This window comes from Felis catus, chromosome D2 (assembly GCF_018350175.1).
Source record: "Felis catus isolate Fca126 chromosome D2, F.catus_Fca126_mat1.0, whole genome shotgun sequence".
Classification (NCBI taxonomy): Eukaryota; Metazoa; Chordata; class Mammalia; order Carnivora; family Felidae; genus Felis; species Felis catus.
In genome coordinates, this window is record NC_058378.1 from 77,878,066 (window position 1) to 77,893,789 (window position 15,724).

At 50.8% G+C, this 15,724-nt stretch overlaps 1 protein-coding gene across 11 annotated transcripts in view; it reads left to right on the forward strand.

Annotated features, from left to right (window-relative positions):
- TACC2 (transforming acidic coiled-coil containing protein 2) overlaps positions 1–15,724 on the forward strand; it is a 212,716-nt gene continuing 196,992 nt past the window's right edge. For 6 of the 11 annotated variants that reach the window (XM_019813929.2, XM_019813936.2, XM_019813930.2 and 3 more), the window contains exons 1-2: positions 1–152; positions 1,023–1,123. Coding sequence is in view for 1 of the 11 variants with exons in the window: in XM_019813932.2 (XP_019669491.2) it covers positions 135–152 (18 nt within the window). In the remaining 10 variants the exon portion in view is untranslated. Of the gene's footprint in view, positions 153–1,022; positions 1,124–13,632; positions 13,783–15,724 lie in introns of those variants that run through there. The other 5 variants (XM_019813927.2, XM_019813931.2, XM_019813928.2 and 2 more) reach the window with 4 other exon arrangements.

The following is a 15,724-nucleotide window of genomic DNA, read 5'->3' on the forward strand; positions in this document are numbered from 1 at the left end:
CCCAACCTTAAGCCAATGCACATTTATAGAACACTTCCATGTGATCCTGGGGGAAGACAGACCACGGGCGGAGGGCAGTGCTGAGAAGTCCTGACATCAGGAAGAGAGGGCCTTTTCCCGGCTCTCTGCTCCTCATGCTGAGAGGATACTGGGTAAGTAAGTCTCAGCCTGACGGCTTTATTCCTGTGAATGACGTGTGGCTTTAAACTGGTTTGGCTACTGAGATTAGAGGGATAAATGCATTTCTTTCTTTTCTTTCCTTATAAAGGGAAACTAAAGGCACATTTGTGCTTATTTCCACGCCCTTCACCCCCTTGTCCCCGAAGCTGCATGAACTGTATTTTTTCTTTCCCGTAAATTACTGTTTCCTTTTGGTAGGATAAGTCCCCATTGATCTGGACCTTGGTCTCCTCGTTCATAAAATAAGGGTTTGGCTGGATGAAATTTCATTCTTCTGGCCTCTGTTATGATTCTGCCCCTTGCAAATTGGATTTTCAAGTATTTACGGTTCTGTGGAATGACGATTTAAGAGGCCCCTGAGGCTCCGACACACCACGACTTTATGGGGGGAAAAGTTACTTTAAAACTCCTGACGGTGTTGACTCAGTCACGTCTGCCAGTGTTTCTCTGGACCCACACAAGTACCTTTTCAGGCCGGTTTCGATGCTGTGGCTGCCAACTCGGAGTTGCATGTGATTTCAACAAAAATCGTGTGTTTCCGAGCCTGACTTGGTGTCAGTTATAACTGGATCATCAGGCCACACTCAGGTTATGCAGAATGCTAAGCCTTATTCGAAAATCCTACAGTTTAGTAAAACACAGTGGAGCGTGAGCGTGTACGTGCGCATGTGGGTCCTATTTCATAGCATGTTTCATGAAACAGGAACGCACAGACTTCCACCCCTTAACCCACGCACACCGCGTACGCACTGGTGTGGACTGTCCTCATGTGCGTGTGTAGAGGGGGCAAAGCCCCTCCGGTTTTAGCTGCTGCTTCCAAATCGGCACACTGTCCTTCCCAGTGAATGCCCGTTGGCGACTTCGGGATTGTCCTGCCCTGGGGTCCAGCTGGCCGTGCCCCGTTGCTTCCCTCCACGTCCTCCTGCACGGACACCAACACCAGGTGGGTCTCGTGGCCGTTGGGGGTTGATGTTCAGGAAAAGCCTTATGCTCCAGTTTTGTTTTCGAAGTCCCTAGATTTGGGGTTTCCTAGCCTGGTGCTCTGTTTGCACGGGGAGATTTGGGAAGAGCTGAAATCCCTGCTGCCTCCATCTTCCTAGGATGCCACGGGTCAGTTTTGTCATCACAACCTGGAGACCCGCCTGCTCCTGCAGTAGCTCTAATGGGTAGTGATGAGGGTCCGACCCAGAGGCAAAGGGAATGGGGAGGAAGGGGACCGTGAATGACACACTGGGAAGGAAGAACCCAGAGTTCTTGGTGGATGTGCATTGGAGAGACAAGAGGAATGAAATTGAGGAAAATTAAAACACAGTCTATCACACATTCGTCCCCTGGGCTCTTTCCGCAAACACTCAAGTGACCGCGGTGTACCAGGTGCTGGGAATGAGGATATAGTTGTGAGCTACACTCGCACAACCACAGCATCTGGGCTGGAAGGGGGGCAGATCCCAAGCGGCAATCATGGTGCAGAATTGCCACGAGGGTCCCGGGGAATGTGACGGGAAGAGCGTAGTCCTGTCGGTGGAAATGGGAAAGTCAAGACAGAGTTTGGCCTGACCAAGAGAGATGTAAATTTACATTTCAAGAGGTTAAGTGACAGTGAGTCATCTAAGAAGAAACGGCCACCAGAGTTAAAAACGCAGTGGGTGCGGGAGGAAGTGAGCGCCAGTGGCCTGGATTTGGAGCCTTCCGCCTGGACTCGGCAGGGGAGGCTATGGAAACCAGTGGAATCTTCTGAGGACACCAGGCTGGAAGACCAAATCGTGAATCTTATTTTTTTCTTAATGTTTATTTAATTATTTTCAAAGAGCGAGAGAGAGCGAAAAAGGGGCAGAGAGAGAGAGAGAGAGAGAGGGAATCCCAAGCAGGCTCTGTACTGTCGACGCAGAGCCCGACGTGGGGCTCAGTCTCACAAACTGTGAGATCACGGCCTAAGCCGAAGCCAAGAGTCGGATGCTTAAACAACTGAGCCACCCGGCCGCCCCAAATCCTGGATCTTGTTAAATGGCTTCCCTGAGAGCAGGGAAGAGAAACTGGAGAAGGCCAAGGAGAGCCGGGTTTTAGAGCACCTGTGTGAATGGACAGACCCACTGGGGGGAAGGCGGGGGTGACAATGTCAGATGCCGCAGAGATGCTGAAGCAGGATGGGGACTGGGCGGGGAGGGGGGTCACGGGCAACTTCTGAGTGTGGTGTCAGTCAGGGAACACTGGTTGCCAGAAACAGAAACTCCCTGGAAACGAGCTGGGGGATCAGTTGAGAAGACGTAGCTGTGGGCTGTAGCAACTCCTTGTGTCCCGGCTTCTCAGCCAGCACCTACGTCCTTCTGGTCTGAGGGTGGGCTGGTGTCTGCGGGGCTCCTAACCTTGCTCGTCCCTCACATCATCAAGCACAGTCTCCGGGTCTCTCTGGCACGGATTCCAGCCTCCGTCCCTCATTGCCTTGTGACTCACGCAGCCCCCGCCCCTTGATTGACTTCCAGGGCCCCTATTACATGTCAAGAGAGAAAATCTGATTGGCCCACCTTAAGCCAGAATCAACCCCTCGTGCCATCAGCAGTGTCTAGGAGGTGGGTTGGTGGGGGGTAGGGAACGGGGGAGAACGAGAAACGAGCCATTTTCAGAGCAAAGGCCAATGGCGGGCCTTTGAAATTTCCTCGCTCGAGTGTATGATTCTATGGGAGTGGATTTTTTAAAAAATGTTTTCATGTTTATTTTTTATTTTATTTTTGAGAGAGAGAGAGAGAGAGAGAGAGAGAGAGCGTGAGCAGGGGAAGGGCAGAGAGAGAGAGGGAGACACAGAATCTGAAGCAGGCTCCAGGCTCCGAGCTGGCAGCCCAGAGCCCGACGCGGGGCTCGAACTCGTGAACTGCGAGATCACGACCAGGGCCGAAGTCGGAGGCTCAGCCGACTGAGCCACCCAGGCGCCCCAATGGGAGTGGACGTTATTGCGGATTGCAATGATGAGACCCGCCAGCTGCACGCAAGAGTGTGTGCTGAATGGGCCAGGGTGTGCGGGGTGTAAGGCATAACACTGGGGGGCCCGGACAGGTGCAATTCACCAGACTGTGAGGTATCGACCAGTAGAGAACAAAACTCACGATGATGCAACCTTGCTCCAAATCTCCAATTCCTGAGAGTGGAAGCCGAGGTGAGGTGGTCCAACCCCACACAGGAGGTGGGGGCAGGGGGTCGGACGCTCCAGGGTGGCAAGACTACAAGGAAGCAGCCATCCTTGCCCAAGGAACGAACACAGGAAGACAACTCTTTGCGGGCTCGTCTGAATGCTTTGAGAGTCACTGGAGGGTCCACAGCCTCGGTCCTACGGCCCTTAGTTCAGCCGTGTTTAGAAGAGATGGACGTCGATGTGTTTCCATACCCCTGGACTGCTGTGGCTGGTTGGTGTGCGTGTTTCAGTCCCGTGAAATGATGTGGAGAGCAGGAACGGGTCAACCCAGCGGCCACCTTGCCAGCGTTTCATAAATGCCGTCAAGGAGGGTGTTGAAAATTGACCCGGGGCAGAGAGTTGCTGGGACGAGGGAGTGCTCTGAGTTTGTGACCTAAAAAGGGGAAATTCTGCTCCACACGCAAGTCAGGGAACAGCCTCCGCAGAGCCCGGTGCCAGAATTGGTGCCGAAGAACTAGAAAGAGATTAAACCCAGCGACACGGGCCCATGTTGTTCTAGCAAACGGAGCTAACTTTCTGTAGTCGAGCTGCTCACGTCGGTTCAGGAATGACTAAAGCTGGTTTGTGGGTCGGTTTTCCGGGGCCCCAGAGAAATTCCCAGCCCCTACCAAAGGATGGCTTCTCCTCAGAGTAGTTGCCTTTCAGGCTTATCAAATCCAGGGTTGCAAGGCTTAGACCATGGAAGATTCTTTCTCTCTGGTTGTGCTCATTATGTATGAAGGGGCAGTAAAGGGTATGGATGTGGGTGCAGCTGGAGTGATCTTTGTTCTTTAAGTTTATTTATTTTGAGAGAGAGAGAGTAGGGGAGGGGCAGAGAGAGTGAGAGAGAGAGGGAGAGAGAATCCCAATCAGGCTGCGCGCTGTCCCCAGAGTCCGATATGGGGCTCGAAGCCACGGACCCTGAGATCATGGTCTGAGCCGAAGTCAAGAGTCGGACGCTTAACCGACTGAGCCACCCAGGCGCCCCTGGAGTGATCACTTTTAAGTGGGGCCAAGGTTGCTCATTTTCAGGGGACATAATTTTGTTGGTCACTCCGGGGGCTCACAAACCATGCGTTCGTATTTAGTCTTGGTGGTTCAGAAAACAGCTCCGGTGACCATGCTTCTGCTAGAAGCTGATAGTGAGGCTCAAGTTAGGATCTGACGGAGTCATTTTGTGGCTCATATTTCATAGCAAACAGATGAGACGACCAAGCCCCGAGTCCTGATCAGTCACAAGGCCATCCTCTCGTGTGTTCCAGTTCTTTGGAGAACATTTGGTGACGTTATTGTCTGCATCACCTGGTGGCAGTTGCACTCTCCGGCCTTTGGTGGGTGTGCTCCCCTCGCCCCCAGCGCCAGCCTGTCTTCCCGCCCCGGGACTGGTGATGCTTTTGCCAACACCTCTCCCTCGTTTAGCACAAACAAGAAGATTCAGGTTGGCTTGTCTTGGTTAACAGGTGGGGGGGGGGGGGCGCAGGGAATGACCTAATCACAGACGCCAACCTTGGAGAAGCAACTAGATGGAGAAGGAACGGTGCCCATGGGCAGTCAGTCATTAGTATCAGACCTTCTTATCAGATGGGCAGATCCTCCTGGGAGGGAATTCAGGAAGTTATCTTTTGGGAGCTGTGTTCATACATGGCAAGATCCGTCCTCAGGCCCACGTTCTGGAAGCCGGGTAGTGCTCAGACTATACGTAGTCCTAGAAACCAAACCAACAGGGGTGAGAGAGAGGGGCTGAGCTGGGGCTTGGGAAGCAACGCTTGGACTGAGGTCCACATCTGAAGTCCAACGAGGAAACTTAATCATTCCGAGAATAGTTGTAGATCAACAAAGGCTTCATTCGTTAGCTTCCTTCCAACTTCTCCATTTTTCTTTTTTTTTTTTTAACTTATTTATTGAGAGACAGAGAGAGAGAGAGGGAGAGAGAGAGAATCCCAAGCAGCCTTCGCACTGTAAGCACAGAGCCCAGCTCGGGGTTCTGAACTCACAGTGAGATCATGACCTGAGCTGAAATAATGAGTAGGCGCTTAACCGACAGAGCCATCCAGGTGCCCCAGCCACCGTTTTTCTTTTTCTTTTTTTTTTCAACGTTTATTTGTTTTTGGGACAGAGAGAGACAGAGCATGAACGCGGGAGGGGCAGAGAGAGAGGGAGACACAGAATCGGAAACAGGCTCCGGGCTCTGAGCCATCAGCCCAGAGCCCGACGCAGGGCTCGAACTCACGGACCGCAAGATCGTGACCTGGCTGAAGTCGGATGCTTAACCGACTGCGCCATCCAGGCGCCCCCAGCCACTGTTTTTCTACATTAGTCAGTCTACCTGTGCTTTCCACAAAGATTCGTGGAGGGCAGAGGATGGGCGCATGAGAAATCACGCTCCTGGATCGTCTCACTTTCCTCTTGTTATTCAGTTTACTCTGAAGAGTGCTGTTTAACTGTCTCTGCTTTCTTCCTGTATTCAAGTTATCCTGAGGGTCTGGTAGTTGCACACATTTACTTTCTCTATCTCATTGTTTTATATCTTTTGGGGAAGAAACATGGAGAGACAGGTCGCTACCTCAAAAGTTAATTAAAAAAAAACACACAGGGGGACGCTTGGGTGGCTCAGTCGGTTAAGCGGCCGACTTCAGCTGAGGTTATGATCTCACTGTTCATGAGTTCAGGCCCCACATTAGGCTCTCTGGGCTGACAGCTCAGAGCCTGGAGCCTGCTTCAGATTCCGTGTCTCCCTCTCTCTGCCTCTCCCCCGCTCACTCTCTCTCTCTCTCTCTCTCTCTCAAAAAGTAAGTAAACATTAAAAAAATTTTAAAAAAACACACACACAGGAAAATTTGCTTAAGATGTCCTTTTTGTTCTTGCTGAAAAGAACTATAGTTGGAACAAATGGGACTTAACAAAGCCTCGTTTGTAAGAATTTTTAAATTATATAGTGATTATTCTCTCCTTAAATTTTTAAAGATAAGTCTACAATAAACTTGTCTGAAGGACAAATGGCTTAAAAAGTGATTCTCTATTTTACATAATAAAATTCCCTGATGGTAGCTGAAACCCTTTCCAAGGCCTAGTAATTGCATTTGCAAAGACTTATTGCGTCCTGCAGAAGGCAAATATCTTCAGCTTCTTAGTTCAGCTCTAACATATAGCTCATCAGTATAACATTTTGGCCCTGCCGTAATTGGCACTGATATCTCATCCACACTCAAGATTTCTGTCGTGTCTCATCCCGTCTCCCCCTACCCCCCCAACCCTCCCCGGGCCTGTAGTTCTCAATTATGTTCATACTGTATTTGCTTTCCAAAAATGACAGCACACTTTAGCTTTGGGATTCGACTGATGTCTGAACGTTTGTGGGTTTCAACAGCTTGCTTTTCTAAGCAATATGGTTTTGCCAACACCCAGCCTGCAAAGGACTATATAAAGATCGCGAAGAAGGGGAACCTTATATTTAAAGGTGTCATCAAATATCTGTTTTAGCAGGAAGAAAAGAGAAAGCAAAGAGACCTCTTACTGCAAACCAATATATGGCCTCATGTTTCCATTTTAGGCTAAGGGGCCAGGCACTGTTTATAATGTAAACTCAGAGCTTCATCCTCAGAGTGCAGGGATAGTCTGGCATCAGCCACGATGACCCTAGGGGCCACTAGTCAAGGGGCCATGCTTGTAAACTGTCATCTTACCATGGGAGAGGAATATGATCCATCTATCGGTCGTCTGTCACGTGACATCCTTTGTGCTTCAGTGCACAGATCTTCAGGATGGTTAGTCACAGTTGGGTGTAGGCTGTTATGAAGGCAAGTTAAATGGGCCCTCTGGGGGGAGATCTTATCAGTTAGCTTTTGCCATGAACAAATCACCCCAAAATTTAGGGGTTTAAAACACGAACTCTTTAGGATCTGATCCCGTGGATTGGCGTTTGGGCTGGGCTCGGCGGCTCCTCTGGGTTTTTTCTCTTGGTCTCTCTCAGCTGGGATCCTTCACGGGGCTGTGGCCATCTGTGGGCTGGCTAGTTCTCTGCAACTACTTCTCAGCCATGCAGCTGAAAGTGTGCAGATTCGGTGTGGTTCCAGAAGAAGCTAAATTTAGGGTGGCCCCTGAGGACCGTCTAAGAAGGCGGTCCATAAGATCAGCCAGGTTGCCCCTGTTGGTGATCGTGGGTTGCCAGAGCTGGTGGGGAATCCTCACCACATCTTAACTAAAGTCAGAACTGATGAATGGGGGGGAACTCACCTTGTTCGTTCATGGAGTGGAACACACGTTTATCGGGTTCCAGAGCAGGGAATCCTGAACCAGGAGAAAGAAGGTCTGGGTTGGAACCCCAACTCTGCCAGCATAGCAGCCAGTCAAGTCAGAAGACAGAAATGTCCCAGTTATTCTATCAGAGAGAATCTGACATAAAGAATGGCTATCTAGGGGCGCCTGGGTGGCTCAGTCGGTTAAGCGTCCGACTTCAGCTCAGGTCACGATCTCGCGGTCCGTGAGTTCAAGCCCCGCGTCGGGCTCTGGGCTGATGGCTCAGAGCCTGGAGCCTGCTTCCGATTCTGTGTCTCCCTCTCTCTCTGCCCCTCCCCCGTTCATGCTGTGTCTCTCTCTGTCTCAAAAATAAATAAACGTTAAAAAAAAAAAATTAAAAAAAAAAAAAAAAAGAATGGCTATCTAAGTAAATGCCGAGGCAGAAAAGCAAACTCAGAGTTGCGACAGAAGGCGGTAGCTACAGGAGGCAGATATCACACTTAGGGCTTATGGGGCACAAAGAAGCTGGAATTATTAAAAAGTAGAAGCTTGGAGGGAACCCCAGACCCCTGTGGAGGGAGGCCCAGCCATGAGGCGAGCTCTGTGGGCATCAGGACAACCGGAGACAGGATCCCAGTGCTACACAGCAGGTGATTGCCCCCCGGGGGTGAAGGCTACAGGCTGGGTGCTGCTCCCAGGACCGGGAAACAGACAGGGACGGAACGATCTCTCCTTCCTCCTTCCACCTCTGGCCTCTGCCTCCTCCTGCAGGGCCTCCCAGGAGCAGCTGGCAAAGCAGAAGTGGCTTTGCAGAGTCCCTAGCACCGGGAAACAGTAGGTTTGAGGCTGAGAAGCAACAGCTGAATACTGGCCCAGCCTCTCCCCAGGAGCAGGGCTGGGGACGTGGCCTCTGGTCTCGGGGGTGTGAGAGGAGATGTCTGAGTAACTCTCAGTCCTCATGTGCGTCGAGGCTGCCTTTTCCCATCGAAATTTCTCGGTGGCCTCAGAGATGGGCGAGGGAGAAGACAGGAGGCTGGGGGAGAGCGGCAAGGAAGAGCCACACGTCCCTCAAACCCCACAGAGCGGCCAGGTCCCTGCCGGAGCAGAAAGCAGGCCGGCGAGGTCTCGCAACAAATCCCCTTCCCAGGCTACGGCGGTTTGTTTGTATTCAAACAGGAACATGATAACAGAGCTATAAGTAGCGCCACGCTCAGCTGTGCAAAGGAGGGAGTTAGAACAACTGAACTCAGCCACCGGGGGTGGGGGGGGGGAGAAGATGAGGTCTCCCGCCTGCTGGGGCCATCTGTGGGAACAAGCAGCTGGCTGGGGTCACCGGGTGTGGCAAGCGGCCCAAGTCGCTGCTGGTCAGGTGCAGCTGAGCTCACCTTCAATAAGCAAGCCTAACCCGGACTGCTCCGGTCGATGCCTCCCACATCCCCAGCTGGCACAGGACCTGACGGGCTGGATGCCACGTGGCCGGAGTGTAATCACTGCCACGGCAGGGAAGGCGGGTCCTATCTGACCTTGCTGGTCTGGTCGGGAGGTGACTGCAGAGCCTGCAGAGGCCTGCTGGGGAGGGGGCGGGGTTCTGCCTGCTAGAAGCGTGCCTGTCTACATCCGGTCCCGGCCCCTGCTTGCTGGGAGACGAGGGCCCATCCTTTCCTACCCTCTCAGCCTCAGCTTCCCCATCTGCGAAGCGGGTGTTGAAGATGATCCCCAGGTTCCTTCCAGGACTCACAACCCAGCATGTTCAGTGCAAAACAAAAATCAAAACTTCTTAAGCCTTTAAAACCGATACATTTTTTTTTTAAGGTTTATTTATTTTTGAGACAGAGAGAGACAGAGCATGAACGGGGGAGGAACAGAGAGAGAGAGAGGGAGACCCAGAATCCGAAGCAGGCTCCAGGCTCTGAGCTGTCAGCACAGAGCCCCACGCGGGGCTCGAACTCACGGACTGTGACATAGATCATGACCTGAGCCGAAGACGGACGCTTAACCGACTGAGCCACCCAGGCGCCCCAAAACAGATACATTTCTATCACATACAAAAAAGAATTTTTTTTTTTTTAAACAAGAGAAGAGAAAACCCCAAATAGAAAACTCGGTACGATGGTGGGATGGATCAGCAGATTCCAAGAGGCTGTTCTCACAGGACAGTGGAGGTTAGTTGCAAAACCTCTCTGAGTCTCCGCGTGGTCACCGAGGCTGGCACGATCTTGTCTCTGATTTCCCAGCTCCCTGCACCTCCCCACCCTGCACGCAGCATGTGAAATGGGGCATCGGCCTGACCTGGACAGGGCAATCTCGTTCTGAGCTGCGGCCTCCGCCCACAGGCTGCTTCTGCACCCATCAGCTGCTGTGCTGGTTCTCACGTTTCCGTCTCCCCTCCTCCACACTTGGCCCCAGGCTCCATTTCCCCGGTGGTGATCTTGGCTCCTCCCAGCAATGCTCCGCCTACCCAGCCCTGCTAGGCTATCTCGGCCACTGCAGTAAATCACCTTCCCAAACCTGGCCCTGTCCGCAGATCAGGGAGGAGGTGGCCCAGTCAGCCGGGACCCTCCTAACCGGCTCCAGTTGCCAACAGCTAAAAACTCCATGCTCTACCAAAGGTAAATGAGCAGAAAAAGACACGAGAGAAAAAGGCCGTCAGCTACCTTTGAACGGCATTGAAGAATCTTCCAAGGTAGTAGCATCACTTCCTTCATGAACGCAGGGTCTGGGGCCATCCATCCTTCCTCTTGCTCTCTGCCAGTCTTTGACCCTGTGACTCGATCCCTCTGGGTTTCGGGTGTTCATCCATAAGAAAAGAAAATACCTACCCCGTAGCTCCACTGTAAGTATCAAAGAGAACTCGAACACCCAGTGCTTGGTACCCAAAAAAGCTCATTATTTATAGAACGCGTGAAGAAACGAACGAATGACTCAAAGACTGTCCCATCATGTTCGGGGTCTTTTGCGGCTGTGATGATGGGGCACCAATATGCCAGCTGAAAAACGAAAATCCTCCCAAACAATTATCTTTTAAAAGTGAATCTTAGGGGCGCCTGGGTGGCTCAGTCAGTTTAAGTGTCTGACTTCAGCTCAGGTCACGATCCTGTGGTCTGTGGGTTCGAGCCCCGCGTCGGGCTCTGGGCTGACGGCTCGGAGCCTGGAGCCTGCTTCCGATTCTGTGTCTCCCTCTCTCTCTGCCCCTCCCCCACTCACGCTCTGTCTCTCTCTCTCTCTCAAAAATAAATAAACATTATTTGCCACCATTTGTTTCTTCTAGTGCACAAGTCAGTTCAGCTGAGCTTTTACTGCAGATGTCTCGATTTCTATTGAAAACATTTTTCTATTGAAAAAAAATCTATTGATTTTTATTGAAGGGATAAGAAGAAGGCAATACAAACCTTGTGCCACTGAGGGATTTGCCTACTGGGACTCCAAAGAAACCCACTGCCAATAATAATGTAATAGGCAGCAGTTTCGTGCTTAATCTAGTCTAAGAGCTTTGCTGAAATTAACTCATCACAGCCATGTGAGGAAGGTAATGTTATGATTCCCATTTTAGAGATGACAAAACTGAGGTTATAGAAGTTAACTAACTCACTAGCGTTTATACATCAAGTGAGTGGTGAAGCTAGTATTCACAGTGCAACAGTCTGGCGGCAAGGTCTGGTTCATAATCCCAACCCCCTGCCTCCAAAGGGAGGTTATCCTGGAGATTGATGAGTGAACGTGCACACACCTGTGTTTAGCCATGCATGGCAGGAAACGGAAATCTGGTTGGTTGCTTAGTGTCCGGGTTGGAAGAAGACAAGCACAAAGAGGGAAGCTGGTCAGCCACGGACCCGTGTAGACAGTGGTAAGGCAAGGAGACTGATATCGAGGTCCCATTAGAGTACTGCCTTGGGGAGAGGTAGTCACAGCTAAGGAATGTGGACAGTCGGGATTCCATAGTGCCTGACATCTCAACACGTCCTCTGTGCCTGGGCAATTTATTATAAGAGACGCTTATAAGACATTATAAGAGCACCAGCTTCTGGGGCAGAAGCTGAAATGTTGGTGTATTGATTGGTTCTCTTTCCCACTGACGGTGGCGGCCCCTGGAGCTCAGAGGTGGCCAGGGCAAGTGGTGGTGGGACGGGCATCAGTGATTCTGCCCAGGATCCAGCAGTCATGATGGCGGTGGCCCAGGGACCAATGGTGGCAGCAATAGTGATATCAGCAGCCACCCATGAAGCCCCAGAGTTGACAGAGGTTCATGGAAGCATGGTTCATGGTTCATGGATGGTTCAGCAATTTGCACTGCTGAATGTACACGAGTGAAAATTGAATACTGAACATTCCCCACCTTCAACTCGGGTTCAGTGACTCGGCTATTTTGGTCGGCCATCCTCTCTCCCTCCTCCTCCCCTCTCCTCAGCAGTGTGCCCCCAATCCTCCCCTTCTCTTTCACTGCGTTTGCCCCCCTGTTGAAGAGACTTCTCTTCCTTTCTAATTGGTTCCTCCAAGGCATCTCACTTAAAAAGATTTTCCTCCCTAGAAAAATTCTCCTGTGATTTGAGTGGGGATGAGGAAGAAGAAGGCAAACATTCTTGTTCCTCATCCCACCGATCCTTAACTGGACAGAAACCTGGTGTTTGTCAACGTAAAAGTGACAGTTTTCAAGTGCCGCCTCCCTCCAGGTGAAACGCTTTTTTCAAACAATAGTTTATGCAGAACCCCAAGCTGTGAAAGACCTACACGTTTAAAACGTGAGCTGAAATTTATACAAGGTAAAACGAACCATCTTCAAGTGAACTGTTGTATTTAACACATTCACAATGCTGTGCAACCACCACCACTATCTGGTTCCAAAATATTTTCATCACAACAAAATCAAACCCTGAACCCATCAAGGAGTTACTCACCCTTCCCCCAGCCCTTGCGAACCATCAGTCTGGTTTCTGTCCCTCTGGACTTGGCTGTTCTAGACTTTTCGTATCAGTGGGATCACACAACGTGGGACCTTTTGTGTCTGACTTTTTTCACTTAGTAAATTTCTGAGGTTCATCCGAGTGGTTACCTGAGTCAGAACTTCGTTCCTTTTTATGGCTGATTAATAGTCCGATGAATGGGTGTACCACAATTTGAGTATCCATTCATTTGTTGAAACAGACACACTTCTGCTCTGTTCGAACCAGAAGTGGGGGCACAGAGATCCCCTCCACATGCGACTTTCCCCTCTGGGAAGCTCCTGACACCCTTCCGAGCTTAATAAGACACGTGGTCCCAGGGAAGCCTTTGAGGAAATGCCAACTTGTCTCCCGGGAGGGGTCGCACCTGTGGCAGGGATAAGGGGCTTCTGCAGAAGGAAAGGCTTCCGGGCGAGAAAAAACAAAACCAAAACCGGCTGCATTCATACAAAAGAACGGCTGCCTGGTCATAACTGGCCAATCCTGGGAGCTGGGAGGCTGCTGGGCAAAAGGGTCCCTGGGCGGCTGCCCCTTGGTCCCACCCAAGGGCCCGGGGGCCTCCTCCGCCCCGATGGGCAGGTCTGCCTATCAGGGATCCGGCCAAGCCGGCGGCCTTTTATGACTTCGCTTGTTGAAACTCAAGCCACGCCTCGGTAAGTACATTCTCCACGCCACACACTATAAACAGGTGCCAGACTGCTGGCGTCATCGTTTTCCACAAGTTTTCTCTGTGTTTCCACATTATTTAGGATGGAAAATTTCCAGGTATAAACAGGAAGCCCTTTGAGCATTTTACTCCTTTCTCCAACGAAAGGTTTGTCCCTGCTCCATTGCGTAAAGGGCGAGCGAGTGATCCGTGGCTCCCTGCTTGCCGGGCAAGGCAGTTCTGATCGCTTAGGTGCAGCCAATCCGGCCACGGGCCCAGTTTTAGTCTGGATAAGCCTTCTCTGAAAGGAGCCCAGCTAATGTAATCACGGGGAAAATCCTCTACGTGAAAGGCCGTGGCCGCGATGGGCGCAGAAACGCTGATTCCACGTTTGTGTGATCACAGAGGCTCCGCGCAGCCGCCGCTCAGGTATGAGGCGCAGCTGGTTTGTGTCAGTGTCAGGGGTGGAGACGGGTTGTTTGTCCAACTGCGTGAAGGTGGGCGGATGCCTCGGCTTGGGCCTCACCTGCTTCTGAATGGAGGAGGAGAAAGTCCGATTGCCGAACACCAGACTTTCCGTGGGCCCGCAGCCTCCCAAGTCGCACAGACCCTCCCCGAATGTAAGTAGCCGGCAAAGCTGTACCCGCCTTCCTTTCTGGTCCTGGGGGAGCCCGGGGGGGCTGGCAGTTCTGCAGCTCACGGAGGAGAGAGTTCCAGAAACGGCCAAGCCTTCGCTCTGTGGCTTTGAAATTCGTACTGGGCCAGAAGTAGTTGTGCCATTGTCTTTAGTCTGTTTACCTGTGTAAAAAGCTAGTTCAAGCGCTCTGATCTGTCATACAATTATTCAACTGAATCCTCCGAATGAGTTTCACAAACTAATATGACATTGGACCGTATGACATTCCGACTGTGTCTGGGTTAAACTGGTCGGCACGAGGATGTGACGGTGATAGATACGGGCGTAATGATTGTAGCATTCAATGGTATTTGCTAATGAAGCGTCATCATTTTCCAAATGAACATCCAAAACCCCCTGAAGCGATCAATTTGAAGCTCATGACGATTTTTACATTCTGTGAGTGAGCATTTTATTTTTGGCCCATCTTATAAACAGTGAAGGTCAAGAAAGGGTTAAGGACTGTATCCTTTTGGCTCAAGGGTTAGGAGTGAGAGAATTGATCACTGCAGTGACATCACTCACAGTTTTCTCAGTTTGGGGGGCATTTTATTTGTGCTGCTCAAAATACTTCAATTTGATTTTCCAGTGACGGTTCAGTACGCACAGCGTATGGTAGCTACCCGGTCAGTGTTGGTTGAATGGATGAGCAGATCAATGGACAAATTTTATTTGTAAGTCAATCACTGAGGTTTTCTGAGCAAATACTAATGATACCACACTGCTGTGGAAGGAATCTTGAATTCGAAGGCAGGAGACTGAGTTCTATTACCAGCTTTGACTCGTCCCAGCTGGGTCTTTGGCAAGTCCCCTTGCCTTCTCCCATTTCAGTACCCGCCCCCCCATGGGATAGACTGGTAATCTCTAAGGTTCCAGTTCTGAAAGTTTGATACGTTTTACAAGCTTTCTGGGACTTAGTTTCTCCATCTAGAAAAAGGAAGGTAAGAGTCCCCGTCCTGCTGATGTTAGGGGGTCTCCTGGAACTCAGCCGATGTCGGCGCTAACCTGGGCTTCGCTGTGTATGGGAAGCATCCTCAGGAAGACAGGGATGAACAGTGTTGCTAAGTGAGCCCGACGGAATGGGTCTAGAGTCCTCCCGGGGGCCGGCCGCTTTACATGATTATTTATTCCTTGTCTGGGCCCTGCTACCCGTTCTCCTCCCCAAGAAAACCATTCTGCCATCGTAAAAATATGTGCAGAAGCAAAGCCGATTTGATGAAACAAGTGCTTTGAGCCAAAAGTATAGAAACCACGTGTTATTGGGCCGCCTGGGCGGCTCAGTCTAGTAAGTGTCCAACTTCCTCTTGGGTCCAGATCTCACAGTTCGTGAGATCGAGCCCCGCACTGGCTGTCTGCTGTCAGAGCAGAGCCCGCTTTGGATCCCAAGTCCACCTCTCTCTCTGCCCTCCCCCCCACAAAAGAAATAAACACTGGAAAATAAATAAATAAATAAATAAATAAATAAATAAATAAATAAAAACCATATGTTATCGAACAAAGTGGATTTCACGCCTCCTAATGTTCGACACCGGGCTCTGCGGTCACCTGATGGGGGAACCGCCATACTCTGGATTTCCAGAGTGAGCACAATTAGAAACAGAAAACACCCCGACAGTGACACTTCTCAAGCTCTCCTTGGCAACTGGGCCCCTTCTGTCACTTCATTTGTAGATACACCTCTGCGTGTACATTGACATTAAGTTGGAGACTCAGGAACAAACTTATTTTTCTGAGCTGTCTGCCAGCCCCTGGGGTGGGGAGTGAGAACAGCAGCCCGGACAGGGGAAAGAAGTCTGGGTGGTGTATAACAAAAGAAAACCCTTCAAAGGCAAGTTTCCGTGATGTGGCTGCAGAGATCAACATTTCCCATCACCTGGCTTTTGAGT